The sequence below is a fragment of the Cucurbita moschata genome, unplaced genomic scaffold (genome assembly GCF_002738365.1).
Source record: "Cucurbita moschata cultivar Rifu unplaced genomic scaffold, Cmos_1.0 Cmo_Scf00001, whole genome shotgun sequence".
NCBI classification, from domain to species: Eukaryota; Viridiplantae; Streptophyta; class Magnoliopsida; order Cucurbitales; family Cucurbitaceae; genus Cucurbita; species Cucurbita moschata.
This window is the reverse complement of record NW_019268517.1, coordinates 2613327-2627288: the sequence shown is the minus strand read 5'-3', so window position 1 is coordinate 2627288 and position 13962 is coordinate 2613327. Positions and strand designations below refer to the sequence as shown.

Here is a 13962-nt window from a genome sequence, read left to right as displayed (position 1 = left end):
TTTTTTTTTTTTTTTTTTTTTTTTTTTTTTTTTTTTTTTTTTTTTTTTTTAATGATTTCACCAGACTGATGATTTACAAGATCATATCATTCTTTGTGGATTTGGACGAGTTGGTCAGGTCTGGTTCTTGTTCATAGTTACTATGATATAAATTGTTTTAAATCTTACTAAGGGGGTTCGATATTAGTATTATGGCATTTACTACAATACTTTACCTCTGTCTTTCTTTGTCACCCTCAGATAATAGCCCAGCTTCTGTCAGAGCGACTGATTCCTTTTGTTGCCCTTGATGTGCGAAGGTACATTTGACTCTAGAAAATAAAATTTCTTTATTGGCCTTGCAGAACAACTAACGCTTCTTTCTTAATCCCGTGTATATGCTTGACATGCTTTTCTTGAAAGAAAATATATGTACCATTGAAGTTTGTTGACCTGACCATTAAATCATGTATTTTTGTATATTGCCTTTGATCTTCTAATGTCAATTTTAACTTTTATTAAATCCTCAAGAAATAGATGACAGGTTTCTAAGAGGAAATTCATTTACACAGAACTAGTTTTTTAAATTTTTTATATATTATTTATTTTAAGACTAGAGCTGAAATGAAGTTTCTTGTGTTTTGTTCTTTTAGCGATAGAGTGGCTGTTGGACGTGCCCTGGACCTTCCTGTGTATTTTGGAGATGCTGGAAGTCGAGAGGTAAAAATTGCATATGAGAAACCAAGTTCCCGGCTTTCTTTCTCTTTACATCTTCTTTTGTTGGTCTTGTCATTATTTCATATTTGTCAATAAAAACTCGATTTCTTTTTAATAAAAAAACATGTTTTATGTTGGTAACTAGGTTCTTCATAAAATTGGTGCTGAAAGGGCATGTGCTGCTGCAATTACACTGGATTCACCGGGTGCAAATTACAGAACCGTTTGGGCTCTAAACAAGTATTTCCCTAATGTTAAGACTTTTGTTCGAGCTCATGATGTTGATCATGGCCTTAATTTGGAGAAGGCTGGGGCAACTGCGGTATTAGTTTTGAACTCTTGAACGATGTGATGCTGAGTTTTTAAATTTTAAAGCATGATATATTTCTTTTCTTGTTATCTGACGCACCCAATATATTTTTTGTGATAATTTTTACTTTAGATTATATGAAGATTCATTAAATTAAGGGAGAATTAGTGGTGCGGTTCATAGTATGTTGCAAATTTAGTCACATCTTTGTCTTTGCTGGAAAACGCGTGCAGGTGGTTCCTGAGACGTTGGAACCAAGCTTACAGTTGGCTGCTGCCGTTCTTGCTCAGGTAATTGCATTATTATAATAAACTATTATCGGTTAAAAACAAATTGATATCGTGAGATCCCACGTCGGTTGAGGAGGAGAACGAAACATTCTTTATAAAGGTGTGGAAACCTCTCACTAGCAAACGCATTTTAAAAACCTTGAGGGGAAACCCAAAAGGGAAAGCCCAAAAAAAATACTACCTGTTAGCGGTGGGTTTGAGCTGTTACATCAAGATTTTTTTGCTTGTTGCATAATAAATGTACTCCGAATGCTAGTTTGAAGACGGCCTTACTTGAACAACATCTGTTTGATAGGTTATACAGCTGTGTCCTTGAATTCTGAAGAATGCTTGTTTGAAGAGATTTAATGTTTTATTCATGTTTTGTTACTTTTGGCATTCAAATTACAATCCAAAACTATAATAAGGGAAAATGTTTTTTGTGCAACTACAAATGGATCTTAAAGTTTGATTGTTTTTCCTTAAGGCTAAACTACCCATGTCGGAGATTGCTGCAACGATCAACGAGTTTAGATCCCGACATTTATCCGAGCTTACCGAGGTAATTTGTCAGCCATTTTCATACACAAATTTATCATTTGTAGTAACCTTACCGTTCTAGTCTACATTTGCAGCTATCTGAAGCCAGTGGAAGTTCACTTGGGTACGGATTTTCTCGAATCATGAGTAAACCAAAAATTCAAACCTCTGATCCTTCGGATGAGAACCAAGTCATTGAAGGAACACTCACAACATGATATCCATCAATTAACAGTCGAGACAAAGAAAGAACGAACCAAGGGGAAGAAGAAGGGTGGGGGTCCAATATCCAAAAAAGGAAGAACAAAGCCTTCAAGAGTGGACTAACAATTTCCCATTGATATATAAGTGTACAGAAAATTGGTATTGAAAAGAGGGTTAGCCAACCGTTTTTTTTAACCCTTTACAAGATCCATAGGACATGACAACTTTCTAGATTACTAGATACACTTTCAATTTTGCATTATTATTTTTAATTAAACCATTATTTCTTTAATCTGGTTCAAATTTTAGTATTTATTAGAGATTTTGCTTTTGTTTTCTATCTACAGTGGAGCTTGTTGCAGGTAATGATAGTTCGTAACCATATTGTTAGAATTGTGATACATGTTAGATGAACACGACTCTCCACAATGGTATGATATTGTCTACTTTGAGGGGTGAAAATTATAAACTAAGTTTAGGGTATGACTCTGATACCATGTTAGATAAACACGACTCTTCACAATGGTATGATATTGTCCACTTTGAGCATAAACTCTCATGGTTTTGCTTTGGGCTTTCCCGAAAGGCCTCACACTAATAGAGAGAGTACTATTTGATTATAAACCCATGATCATTCTCAAAATTAGCCAATGTGGGACTTTTATCATCCAACACCTCCCCTCTGAACAAAGCACGCCTCCCTTTAATCGAGGCTCGACTTCTTTTCTTTTGGAGTACTTTGTTCGACATTTGAGAATTTACCAATCTATTGGCACGACTAAGTAGTTTTGTTCAAGTGCTTGACAATATTATTCCAAAGCTCTTGTATATTTACCATTCGTGATGTGGACATAACTTATAACACAATAATTTTGTAGAGCTTTTGCTTGAACTGATATGATATCTATATCATATCATTCGTTATTCGATGAAGGAATCATTTGTCTATAATTGTACATAAGATTCTGTTGGCTCGATGAACTAGTTCGAGATTCTCTCTTCGTTAGTTTGAGTGGATTAGATCAGAATTTGTGCAAGTTATATCTTCTATTACCACTATGTAGAAAATCATTAAGTATAAACATGATATTTGCTATTATTTATATAATTTTTTTAAATAGAGACAAATTAGTCCACTTTTAAAAATAAATACCATTAATGGACATTTTAACAATACCTTATGTTAAGCTTAAAACTTAAAAAAAAAATAAAAAATTTAAAAATAATAATAATAAAAGGAAACGGCTCCTCTGCCGGAGTGAATAATCAGTGTTCACGTTAGGGATTCATTTTATTTCAGCCGCCACTTCTCCGCCGTCTTCTCCGCCGGCGCTCATCATCCTACACCTGTTCTGATTCCTGTCTTTGTTGATTTCGCCTACAAAAGTAAGTCTCTCTTTGTTCATCGTGAGTGACACAGAGAGCGAAATAAGTGTATCTTTTTGCCTTGTTCTACAGTTTATCTTTGCTCCGCCGCTCTGTAGCTCTGTAATTCCTGATTGTTTTTTTAGCAAAAACGTGCAGATTTTTCTTACGGTGTCTTCCAATGGCATCATCGATGAAATTCACAGATTGTTCCCCTTCCGCCATTGTTCGTCTTGTTCCCTCTACTCGAACCAGGCTTCGAAGCTCCGATAGCGCTGTTCTCTTTCACCGTGTTCTTGGCCGTTCCTGTCCTGCGTATCCTAGAACTTTTGTTTCTCGATCTTCAATTTCAACTTTGCCCGTCATCTCTGGTATGTCTCTTTGTTTATGAGAAAAATTCTTTTATTTAGAGCTTCATAGGATCTGCCGTTTCATTTTCACCTAATTTTTCTCCTTGAACTTGTGGAACTCTGGAATGTTGATTTTATGCTGCTTGCAAGCATTCTAGCTTCCAGCGTTACTGGTGTTAAATTGTAGTTTTGAATGCTGGCTATGCAACTTCAGAATAAGTGTTCTATGTATAGGCATGCATGTTGTGGTTGGATGATCTTGGATTGTTCATAGTTTTTTATGTACTTTTTCAGTAACCATTACCATGGAGAATACAGCTTGATTTTCATTGTTAGAGCAATGGAGAGATCTTTTTGTGTGGCTTTTATGCTAGGGATTCTGGATTCTTATTTTCTTTTTACTTCAGCTTCAATCTCGACCGAGGCAACTGCACAAGTTATTGATGGAAAATTGGTGGCGAAGCAGATAAGAGAGGAGATTACTGCTGAAGTATCTCGAATGAAGGATGCCATTGGTGTTGTTCCGGGATTGGCAGTCATCCTTGTTGGAGATAGGAAGGATTCTGCAACTTATGTACGGAACAAGAAGAAAGCTTGTGAATCTGTGGGTATTAAATCCTTTGAAGTAAACTTGCCTGAAAATGCCACCGAGCAAGAAGTGCTCAAGCATATATCCGACTTCAATGATGATCCATCTGTCCATGGCATCCTTGTTCAATTGCCTTTGCCTAAGGTATGTTTACTCAACTTCATTTCATTTGTCAAGTAACTTATATTGTGAGATCCCACCTTCAAAGAACGAGTGTTAGCTAGGACACTGGCTCCCGAAGGGGGGTAAATTGTGAGATCCCATATCAGTCGGAGAGGGAAGCAAAGTATCTTTATAAGGGTGTGAAAACCTCTCCCTAGCAGACGCGTTTTAAAACTATGAGACTTATGACGATATGTAACAGGTCAAAACGGACAATATCTGCTAGTGGTGGGCTTGAGATGTTACATATATTGTCACTCTTTACTATATTATCTTAGAATATTACTAGGACACTCTAAACTTATGACCTCGGTCTATAATCATTTGCTTGTTTGCTTTTTGTTTTTGAAAATGATGCTCACAAGCACTTCTTCCACATATGAGTTTCTATGTTTTTTTAATCTAGAAAACCAAACAAAAGAAGGGCTTAGAAGGAATGAGTTCGGACAGGGTGGCTACCTGCCTAGGATTTAATACCCTACGAGGTTCTTTGATAACCAAATGTTGTAGGTCAAGTGGTTGTCCCATGATATTAGTTGAAGTGTGCGCAAGTTGCCCTAGACACCCACGAATGTTAAAAAAGAACCAATTTTAAAAACGTGTTTTTTTTATTGTAGAACTGACTAAGAATTCAATTTAAAACCATAGTAAAAAAAAATGGAGAGAAAACAAGTACAAATTAAATTTCGGAACATGCATAGTAAAAAAAAATTGTTATCGAGCGGTGTGGTCATGTCGTTCGTTGGGTGCTGCTTATTTTATTATTGGTATCTGCATTATTTGTTTGCTATCTTCATTTCTACATGTCTTATCCTATCTGAATATAGATGAGAGTTTGAACTTGGATTTTACATTGCAATATGCATATTTTGTTAGTACAAAAAATATGGGATATACGAGGATATGAACCTCCGACCTCAAGAGAGTAATTAGTACATGTTAATTATCCGTTGAACTGTACTCAGTTTGGTAACGGGAAACATATTTATAGCAGTATTATCGTGCAATGGACCCCATTACATTAGCTATTCAAGATCCAACATAACATGTTTTCATTGATTTTGGCAGCATATGAATGAACAGAATGTATTACATGCGGTTAGCATTGAAAAAGACGTAGATGGATTCCACCCATTGAACATTGGTCGTCTTGCAATGAGAGGTGAAGAACCATTGTTTGTTCCATGCACACCAAAAGGGTGTATTGAATTGCTGCATAGATACAACATTAGTATCAAAGGAAAGAGAGCTGTTGTAATCGGTCGAAGCAATATTGTAGGAACTCCAGCTGCTCTTTTGCTTCAAGTGAGTTTTGAATTTTTAGTCTATCTACTTCACAACGTTATTGATTGTTGATTCAGTTGACGATAATGTTTATCGTTTTTGTGTAGCGAGAAGATGCGACCGTTAGCGTAGTTCATTCGAGGACCAAGGACCCCGAAGAGTTAACAAGACAAGCTGATATTATCATCTCAGCTGTTGGCAAAGCTAATATGGTTGAGGGAAGTTGGATAAAGCCCGGTGCGGTAATTATTGACGTTGGAATTAATCCGGTAGAGGTGAGTAAAGTACTATTACGCAAACATTTATTATCGTTAAATACCTCTTAAAGGATTACGTGGTACGATTAGATCGAATAAGCCCTTGTTCTCTTTGATCTTCGTGGCATGTCTATGTACATATGGCTAAACCGGAATCTTCTCTCGTTTCTGCACTCAAAGTTTCACACTCGGTTGTCATCTTCGTGTAACAGGATGCAAGTAGTCCCCGTGGATATCGACTTGTAGGGGATGTCTGTTATGAGGAGGCCAGCAAAATTGCTTCGGCTATTACTCCCGTACCCGGGGGAGTCGGGCCAATGACGATAGCAATGCTCCTCTCGAACACGCTCACAGCAGCAAAAAGAACACACAACTTCCAGTGAAATTTACCCAAAAAGCTTTCCTTTAGCGAAGGACCAAGCTGTCAAATAACCCCATGTGTGAGCACACATCTTTTCAAGTCATTATAACTTATCTTCTTTTGGGTGAATGAATGACTTGTGGATGATTGAACCTTGTATTTGTTGGATCTTTTCTATATTCTGAATAATCACAGGGGATACACATTTTGTTGTTGCATTGTCGTATCGAAGTTTAGCTAGGGGTGCAAATTATAACGAACAAGATGGATTGAAACAAAAATCGATCGGTTAGGATGAAAAGATGAATGGTCGAGATGATGACTATTTGATGATAGGTCATAAATCATAAGTAGGTCAATCTCAAACCAACATTTCGTTTTTTAACAAAAATTTATTCATGACTGAACCAACTAAATTAATTATTCAATTGGTTAAAATCGATAATTTATTTGAATTAAATAAACCAAATTCACCTGTGTTTGTTTTTTCTTCTACAAGTTCAATTTCATTCAACACTATGTTTTAGAGTAATTTCATAGAGGATGAGACCGAAGGGAAATGAGTTGTTATCTATGTAATTGAAGAAATTGTAGAAGAGCACCACCACACTTCAGGTCCCGACACATGGAGGATTAATTCAGCAAAAAGGATCGTGAATCAAGGGAAGAATGCTACCAGAATTCTGCAGTCATCCTCGACCAAGATCTAGATGGCAACCTAACCTAGTACATCATAATTGAGAAAGGGTATATCCCTGGGAAAAGAAAAATAGCAAAACACGGGCAGAAAGTAGTGAGAGACCCAGCATTCAGCTTAAAATGGTCATAGTCTAGAGCTCTAACTCTCAAAATCACTTTCAAACATGCCACTAATTATCGATATCATTTAAGATGATGGCAGAGAGGAGGGGATCAAACATATTTCAGAAAATGCTCGTTATTAGGTATAGCTAAATAAATATGGTACCAACTTTAACTTCTCTTGACCTTTGTGTTATCCATCCCAGAAATTAGAAACTGCAACCTCAAATTTGGAGGGAACATGAGTGAAGAGCATCTGATCTGAACCTAACTTTTTAGTCTAATTTTCAATAGATAATTAATGCTCTTATCTGCATCTTCAAATTGTTATTGGAATAAACAAAAACGTAATGGAAGTTCTACAATTATGACCTTTTCTCTGTAGAATTGGACCGTGACGCAAGATGGAGAGCGTAATTCTTGCACCTCGTTCTGGCTATAGCTGTGTTAGAGCTTCCCGTTGTCCGAAAGATCGATACGTGCTTCAAAATGATCGATTCCCATCTTATTGTTTTGTTTAGTACTTCTTAAAATGGACACCTGAGACAAGAAAATAGAGGATTTAATAATCAACCAAAGGTTTCACAAATATGATTGTTTGAAATATTCATATGGAAAGATGCATGCTTTGAGACGAATGATCTCAACACTGCCAGAAAGGTAGTAGTCGTGGCTGGGAACTTAGGGACAGTTGATAACGATTTTTCAGTTCCTGTATTTTGAAATTAAATGGTTTAAAATATTTGAAGTACATTTTGAAAAAAGGTTTTGAACTGTATTTCAAAATCTCACTTTTACTTCGAAACATAATGTTATAACTCACAAACAGTCTCCGTCCTTCAAAATCTCACTTTTACTTACTTCGACACGTAATGTTATAACTCACAACTAGTCTCCTTTCTCTTGGAAAGAAAGAACACGTGCATAGAGATTTCATCGGTCGGAGGTTCGAGAATGTATGAAAGGACATCTAAGGCTAAGTAAGAAAGAACGAAAGGAAGTCCATTACTGAGTAATTCCAACGTAACTTTCTCTAAATATCTACCACTAATTTTTCTCTCTAAACAGTTCTCACTCAAGGACTTTTCTTTCCTTTTCTTTCCTTTTCTTTCATATTTCTGCCTCACTTTTCTCTCTAAAATTTATTTCCATCTCTAATATTTCTCTTTCTATAGCTTTTATTTCCCTGTGCTCCTCATTCTTTTTCTAACCTCCGTAACATTTCTCTTTATAACATTGGATCTCTCTCAAATTTCTGTCTATTTCCATTCCCTCTCTCTAACATCTCCCTCTAAAATGTATACCTTTCTTTCCATCTCTCTAACGTAGCTTAGTTCTCCCTCTACTCTAAAAAATAGAAAACAAAAGGTAGTGCATATAGCCCCTTACCTTGAGGCCTTTTCCAAATTAAACAGCTTGGATTCTAACATCATCACAGAATCAGAAAACTGTGAATAAATACCTTGGGTCGTTCCATGGAGCTTGCAAAGTAACCCATTCCAAATGAAAGGGAAGAATAAGCAGCAGCAATCTCCACGGCCTTCAACTTCTGCGGATGTCCTGGGGCCTGTGGCAACAATACTGAGATACATAATTACGATAAATGGAATAACAAAAAGTGTTCAATTAGTAGGTCACCAATTTAGGAGCATCGGCCTGGACAAGTAAAATCCCAGCACTCTTATCAGTGTTATGTTGACTGCTTTCTTGAACAAAATTGCGTAGAACTTTCATGCAAGCAGAGGCCGGGCCTGCCTGTGATCTGAGTGGACCATATATAACAATGTCAAATAAAAATAATAGACGACTCAACTTAATTAATTAGTAAGCAAATATTCTTCAATGTGCAAACAATAAGACCTGATCAAGAATAAATGCAACGAATGAAGAAAGATTTTCAGATGGTCATTATCTCATCAAGCAATGTTATCAGGGAGCAAACTTGACTAATCTTAATATATTAACTACTTTCCAGATTCAATATACACACGGTTGCTTGGTTCGAATTGTTTAAGAAATTCAAACACTCCATATGCGCATTCAAACTTCAGCTTGGGTGCTCGCTTGAAAAAAACAAACCAAAAGTTATTGATATTAGTGTTACCATTAGATAATCGATGTGAAAGTGAAATAAATACACTGGCAATATGCTTTATACAAAATTTTCCTTCTAGAGAATCCGTAGATGGCCACCATGACTTGAACTCATTCCCTCAAACCCCTTATTATTTACATGGTCTTTTTTTATCACTAGACCAACACATCATGATTTTGTTCTTAATAAATATTGCTAACATTCTATAGAATAAAGTCCTCCACGCTGCACAAAGACCTCCCCTATAGAAACCATATGGTTGATGTTCTAATATGAGAACATCATAAGAAATTCATTCAGGTACATTGACAACAATTAAACAATGAACACAGACGATTATGCTTGGTTCTACAATGTACAGTTATAGAAATCTTTAGGTTGAGGTCAAAGTTCCGGAGTCTGTGTTTGTGCATTTTGGATAAGCAATTTCAGAATAAATAAAATGAAACCTCAAAATATTGAAGTGTTTTAGCACTGAAAATTCACTGAAACTTAATCATGGATGATGGAGAAACATACAGTGATAATGATACACAGCATTCCCTAGCTGCAAATCCTTTCATTAGATACTCTCCTCCACCAGAAACACAACCCCCAACCATGAAGGGAGTCCCAAATGGACCTTTTGAGGACGCCCAACAACCTGAACCATACATTGCTGCTAATCCTACACGTCCACTGACCTAAAAGTTAAAATCTGTTAAAATCCTTTTCTAATCATGCAATTATACTTCTACCTCGTTTATGAGGAAAAGCACAAACTACCTTCATTGCAATGCCACCACTTGAGGCCCCAGATGCGATATGTCCTTCACTGTCAACACATATAACACCAACCGTGTCCATAGTACAATCATTTTCTGCATCATTTAACGTTGCTGACTGGCATGTTGTGCCTTCCAGTGGATTGTGTGATTGGACTTCTACACAATCAAAATAAAAATAAATAAAAGGCATTAGGAACAGGCGAGAGGAGATGGTTAAAATAGGATAACATATAAAATAGAGAACCCAAACCCGATATTCTAGTATTGTCTTGAGAACTGCAAGAATTCACTACATAAGAATTCTCTTTCTTTTCTTTCGCACGTTGAATCATTGACTTGTATCTTTCCCATTGAACTTTTGCTCTTTCTGTCACCAACCACTATATGTGATGGTAAAAGATGCGATGATTCACCCAACAATGTAAGATATAGATGGTTAATTCAATGCTTAGATAAATCAAAGAAGATTTTACTTGGGCCCTTTTGACAACCATTTCAATTTTCAGTTTTTGGTTTTTTTGTTTTTTAAAAACAAAAACCATACATGTTCAATAATTGTTTTATTTTTGGTTTCCTGATTTTAAAAAATCGGAGATGAAAAAAAAATTAGAGACCAATAAAAATGTTTCGGAAAGAAAAGTTAAAGATGGTAAATTTAGAGACAAGAGAAAATATTTAGTGAGAGAATATTAATTAGACTTCATAAAAAAATATTAATTATAAAGAAAAAAGAAGTTAGATGAGATGAGATAAATTTAGAGAGAAAAAATTTAAATAAAAAGAGAAATTTTGGAAATAGTAAGGTTAAGCATAAAAAATATGTAAGAGAAATAAAGATAAATGACAAAAATAAAAAATAAAAAGTTGTAGCAAGAGAAAATTTAGGGAGCTATGTTTTCTCAAAAGAAAAGTTAGAGATACATTTATTAGAGAGAGAAATGTTGGGGAAAAATTTTAGAAGTAGATAAGTTAGAGAGAAATTTTAGAAATAGATGAGATAAAGAGAAAAAAAAGTTTAGAGAGAGAAATTAGAAAGTATATTAAAGAGAAGATGAATGAAAGTTTAATAAAGATGAACATTTTAAAGAGAACAAAAAGTTATGCAGGGATGAAAATTAGGGAAAGAGAGGATAATTATATCGAGATGAGAACTTGTAGAGAGAGAAACAAAAATTTTGTCGAGAGAAATATAGGGAGAAAAGTTTTGGAAAGAAAAAAAAAAGTAAAAAAAATGAATTTGTTGGAGAAAGATGTGTCAAAGAGGAAGAAAATGAGTTCTACTTTTTTATATAAAAAAAAAAAAATGCTTCTAATTTTGAAAACGGTTTTAAAAAAACATAAAACAAAAAACAAAATTGGTTATCACACAACTCTGGTTTTTTAAATGAAAAACAAAAACAGAATACAGAAAATGAAACGATTATCAAACGGTCCCTTAGTTACTCATATAACCTCATTAGCCTCTGCAGTAGTTTCTGGCAACCAAATGCCTTTGGACTTTGCCCAAGTACAAGCACCCTCACCAACTAGGAAGCTGCACAAGGAAAACCTTCCTGGTGATTAGATTTTAGAAATTCGAAATTCAAGAATGAAGCAGCATACTAGTTGTTACACACTCTGCAATCTACATTCAAGAGCAATACCACATCAAATCTTGATAAAAACAAAACAGTACACTGTTTTCCACAATTGTTTAGAATCGAAGTAGGAAAATAAACAAAGCAAAAAATAAAGAATAGTAATGGCAATGGCATCATCCGTTGCTAAACTTGAAACCAACTCGCATGATGATGAGAAGGCAACGTCCTCAGTGCACTTAACGTACAAGAAGAGGGAGGCAGGTTGCAAAGGAGGGGACGAGTCAACGGTTAGTTAGTTGGAATCAGTGTGTTGTGAATGTGCTTTTTGAGGGTTGTCCAGTTTTTGTAATAGGGTGATGTGACAATAGGCTATGTAGGGAGGACCGGTATTTCATTTGCGGGTTATATCCATGCATGGACATTCAGCTAGTAAGATCTTTTTGGTCTGGAGCTTACTCTAGGAAGGACAGTACTCGGCCTCTTGAAGCCCTGAGATTATTGTGTGTTGGGGACTGTTCTCATTCTTTCCATGCTGATTTTCTCTGTAATTTCGTGAGACAGACCGACTAATGTCTAACACACGCGAAAAATATCCTATTATAGGAAAAATGCTAGAGCCATTGCAAGGAAAGATAATAAAGCAATGCAATCTCACAATAATAATTACATCGGAGGTATAAGGCCCAGCAGAGACGATCCCAATATTTGTTCCTTTGCCAGTAAAGCAGCGATTTTTATAGCATTTCGGACACCTGATCTAGAACATACGATAGATATCAATTAAGTTAACAAAATAAGTACAGTAGCAGTACTATTAAAATGTGCAAAGATATAGTCACACATAATATATGGAGATCGAAATAACCGAGAAGCCAATGCTGATAAATGATAACAAATAGTTTCATCATTAGAGAATGTTAAACCTGGCACTGCACCAACAGCTCCAAAAGCACCTGTATCACCATCCATAATACTAGCATCACACTCTACACGACCATCTTCAGTCAAATTGGATCCTCGTCCAGCATTTGTCACTGGATCGTCCTACAATAAATTCTCTCTTTAAATATAGATTATACAAATAGAAGCTTTAAGAGTTTCAGAGATCAGTAGGTCGCCATATTATAACATTATAGCACTTTTATAGGTATGAGTACAGCTAATTCGTCGTGTAGATAAGACACTTAGTGAACCAACAACCGCAAAGTAATGAAAATGGTACCACCAAACGACACGATCCCAGGAAGACTGGTATGAACACTTTGTTTCACTACAAATCATCCGAATTCAGTAGTCCAACTATGGTATGATGATTTTCATTCCAGATATAGAATAGGTATTCATATGATACAAACCATAAATTACCAAATGTAAAATTACACTGCAGCACTAAGAGAAAACGAAACGAAATAAGATATTTGACAGAGAAAATTACCTCTAGAACTTGTATAGCTGCGGAAACAGCATCTAAACAACCGCCTGAGCCCTGAAACAAGATAGAACAACGAAGAAAATACTAACGAACTTCAAATACAAATTATTCGAAAGAAGAATATGAATTTTTCGCCATCTCATGCACTTCTCTATAACTCCATACATGCCAACAGTGCGATGAACAAGATATTTCCAAGTGAAATGATTCGAAAAGAAGAATAGGCAGTGGTCGTCCTCGTGAACTTCCAAATAACTCGATACAGACCAACAATGCAGCGAAGAAAACATAGACGAACTTCAAATAAAAATCATACAAAAAGAAGAATACAAAGAGGTCGCCATGCTCGTGAACTTCTCCAGAGCTGGATACATTCCAACAAAATTTATATCTACAATCACGCTGAACAATGAATCCGGCTCGCTTAACACAATCAATTGGATAGGGGAAATACGAAAATCTAAAAATCCGGTAATCCTAGTTTCAACTTTTAATCGAGTGAAAATCGAAAATGCGTCAGTCTTTGTGTTTGATTGAGTTGACAGATTGTGAAACAAACCTTTCGGAGAACTAGAGAGGCAGCTAAACAAGCGCGTTTCATGGCCGACCTGAGGGCTTTCTCGTTGGAAGGTGCGTGAAATCCCGCGCCAACATGAACAGCAACGAAAAATCTATGGCCTTGATCTTGAGCCTCGGCAGCCATTTCTCACGATAAACAACAATGTAAAGCGGAAGAACGAGTTCCGGCGATCGGGCGGCCGTAGTTAGAATCGGCGAGTCAAACGTCGGCACTGTACGCTTTGAAGCAATGAAAATTCCATATTCCACCCTTTTTTTCCTTTTTAGTACGATACAGTTAAAAAAAAAAAAAAAAAAAAAAAAAAAAAAAAAAAAAAAAAA

At 35.9% G+C, this 13962-nt stretch overlaps 3 protein-coding genes across 8 annotated transcripts in view; 2 read left to right on the top strand and 1 right to left on the bottom strand.

Annotated features, from left to right (window-relative positions):
- LOC111447188 (K(+) efflux antiporter 2, chloroplastic-like) overlaps positions 1 to 2155 on the top strand; it is a 13796-nt gene extending 11641 nt beyond the window's left edge. For all 3 annotated transcript variants that reach the window (XM_023086236.1, XM_023086217.1, XM_023086228.1), the window contains exons 15-21: positions 65 to 118; positions 241 to 299; positions 633 to 699; positions 842 to 1018; positions 1240 to 1296; positions 1763 to 1837; positions 1911 to 2155. In XM_023086236.1, the coding sequence (XP_022942004.1) occupies positions 65 to 118; positions 241 to 299; positions 633 to 699; positions 842 to 1018; positions 1240 to 1296; positions 1763 to 1837; positions 1911 to 2033 (612 nt within the window). In that variant the 3' untranslated portion in view covers positions 2034 to 2155. The remainder of the gene's footprint in view (positions 1 to 64; positions 119 to 240; positions 300 to 632; positions 700 to 841; positions 1019 to 1239; positions 1297 to 1762; positions 1838 to 1910) is intronic.
- Positions 2156 to 3267: 1112 nt separating this feature from the next.
- On the top strand, positions 3268 to 6605 carry LOC111452457 (bifunctional protein FolD 4, chloroplastic-like). Of its 4 annotated transcripts, none has more exons than XM_023093232.1 (6): positions 3268 to 3405; positions 3544 to 3755; positions 4142 to 4467; positions 5554 to 5790; positions 5877 to 6044; positions 6239 to 6605. In XM_023093232.1, the coding sequence occupies exons 2-6, from the start codon at positions 3566 to 3568 to the stop codon at positions 6407 to 6409; spliced, it is 1092 nt and encodes a 363-aa protein (XP_022949000.1). In that variant the 5' UTR covers positions 3268 to 3405; positions 3544 to 3565; the 3' UTR covers positions 6410 to 6605. The 4 variants fall into 4 exon arrangements, with proteins under 4 accessions (XP_022949000.1, XP_022948983.1, XP_022948974.1 ...); XM_023093215.1 differs by having other exon boundaries at positions 3531 to 3755; XM_023093206.1 differs by having other exon boundaries at positions 3268 to 3426; positions 3531 to 3755.
- A 703-nt stretch (positions 6606 to 7308) lies between these two features.
- Positions 7309 to 13886, bottom strand: LOC111441303 (putative threonine aspartase). The gene is made up of 11 exons (XM_023078268.1): positions 13622 to 13886; positions 13066 to 13116; positions 12554 to 12674; positions 12298 to 12382; positions 11503 to 11584; positions 10301 to 10430; positions 10049 to 10206; positions 9803 to 9966; positions 8827 to 8950; positions 8651 to 8755; positions 7309 to 7728 (listed from the first exon to the last, which is right to left on the bottom strand). Exons 1-11 carry the CDS (start codon positions 13763 to 13765, stop codon positions 7636 to 7638), a joined length of 1257 nt encoding a protein of 418 aa, XP_022934036.1. The 5' UTR covers positions 13766 to 13886; the 3' UTR covers positions 7309 to 7635.
- Positions 13887 to 13962: the final 76 nt, after the last annotated feature.

Excerpts from the sequence above, each read along its gene's own strand:
- LOC111452457 (XM_023093232.1), top strand. The coding sequence starts at position 3,566 with ATGGCATCATCGATGAAATTCACAGATTGTTCCCCTTCCGCCATTGTT. Across the intron at positions 4,468-5,553 it reads TTCAATTGCCTTTGCCTAAG|CATATGAATGAACAGAATGT; the intron begins GTATGTTTACTC and ends TGATTTTGGCAG. Across the intron at positions 5,791-5,876 it reads CAGCTGCTCTTTTGCTTCAA|CGAGAAGATGCGACCGTTAG; the intron begins GTGAGTTTTGAA and ends GTTTTTGTGTAG.
- LOC111441303 (XM_023078268.1), bottom strand. The coding sequence starts at position 13,765 with ATGGCTGCCGAGGCTCAAGATCAAGGCCATAGATTTTTCGTTGCTGTT. Across the intron at positions 12,675-13,065 it reads CAGCTATACAAGTTCTAGAG|GACGATCCAGTGACAAATGC; the intron begins GTAATTTTCTCT and ends AATTTATTGTAG. Across the intron at positions 7,729-8,650 it reads GCTCCATGGAACGACCCAAG|GTGTCCATTTTAAGAAGTAC; the intron begins GTATTTATTCAC and ends TTCTTGTCTCAG.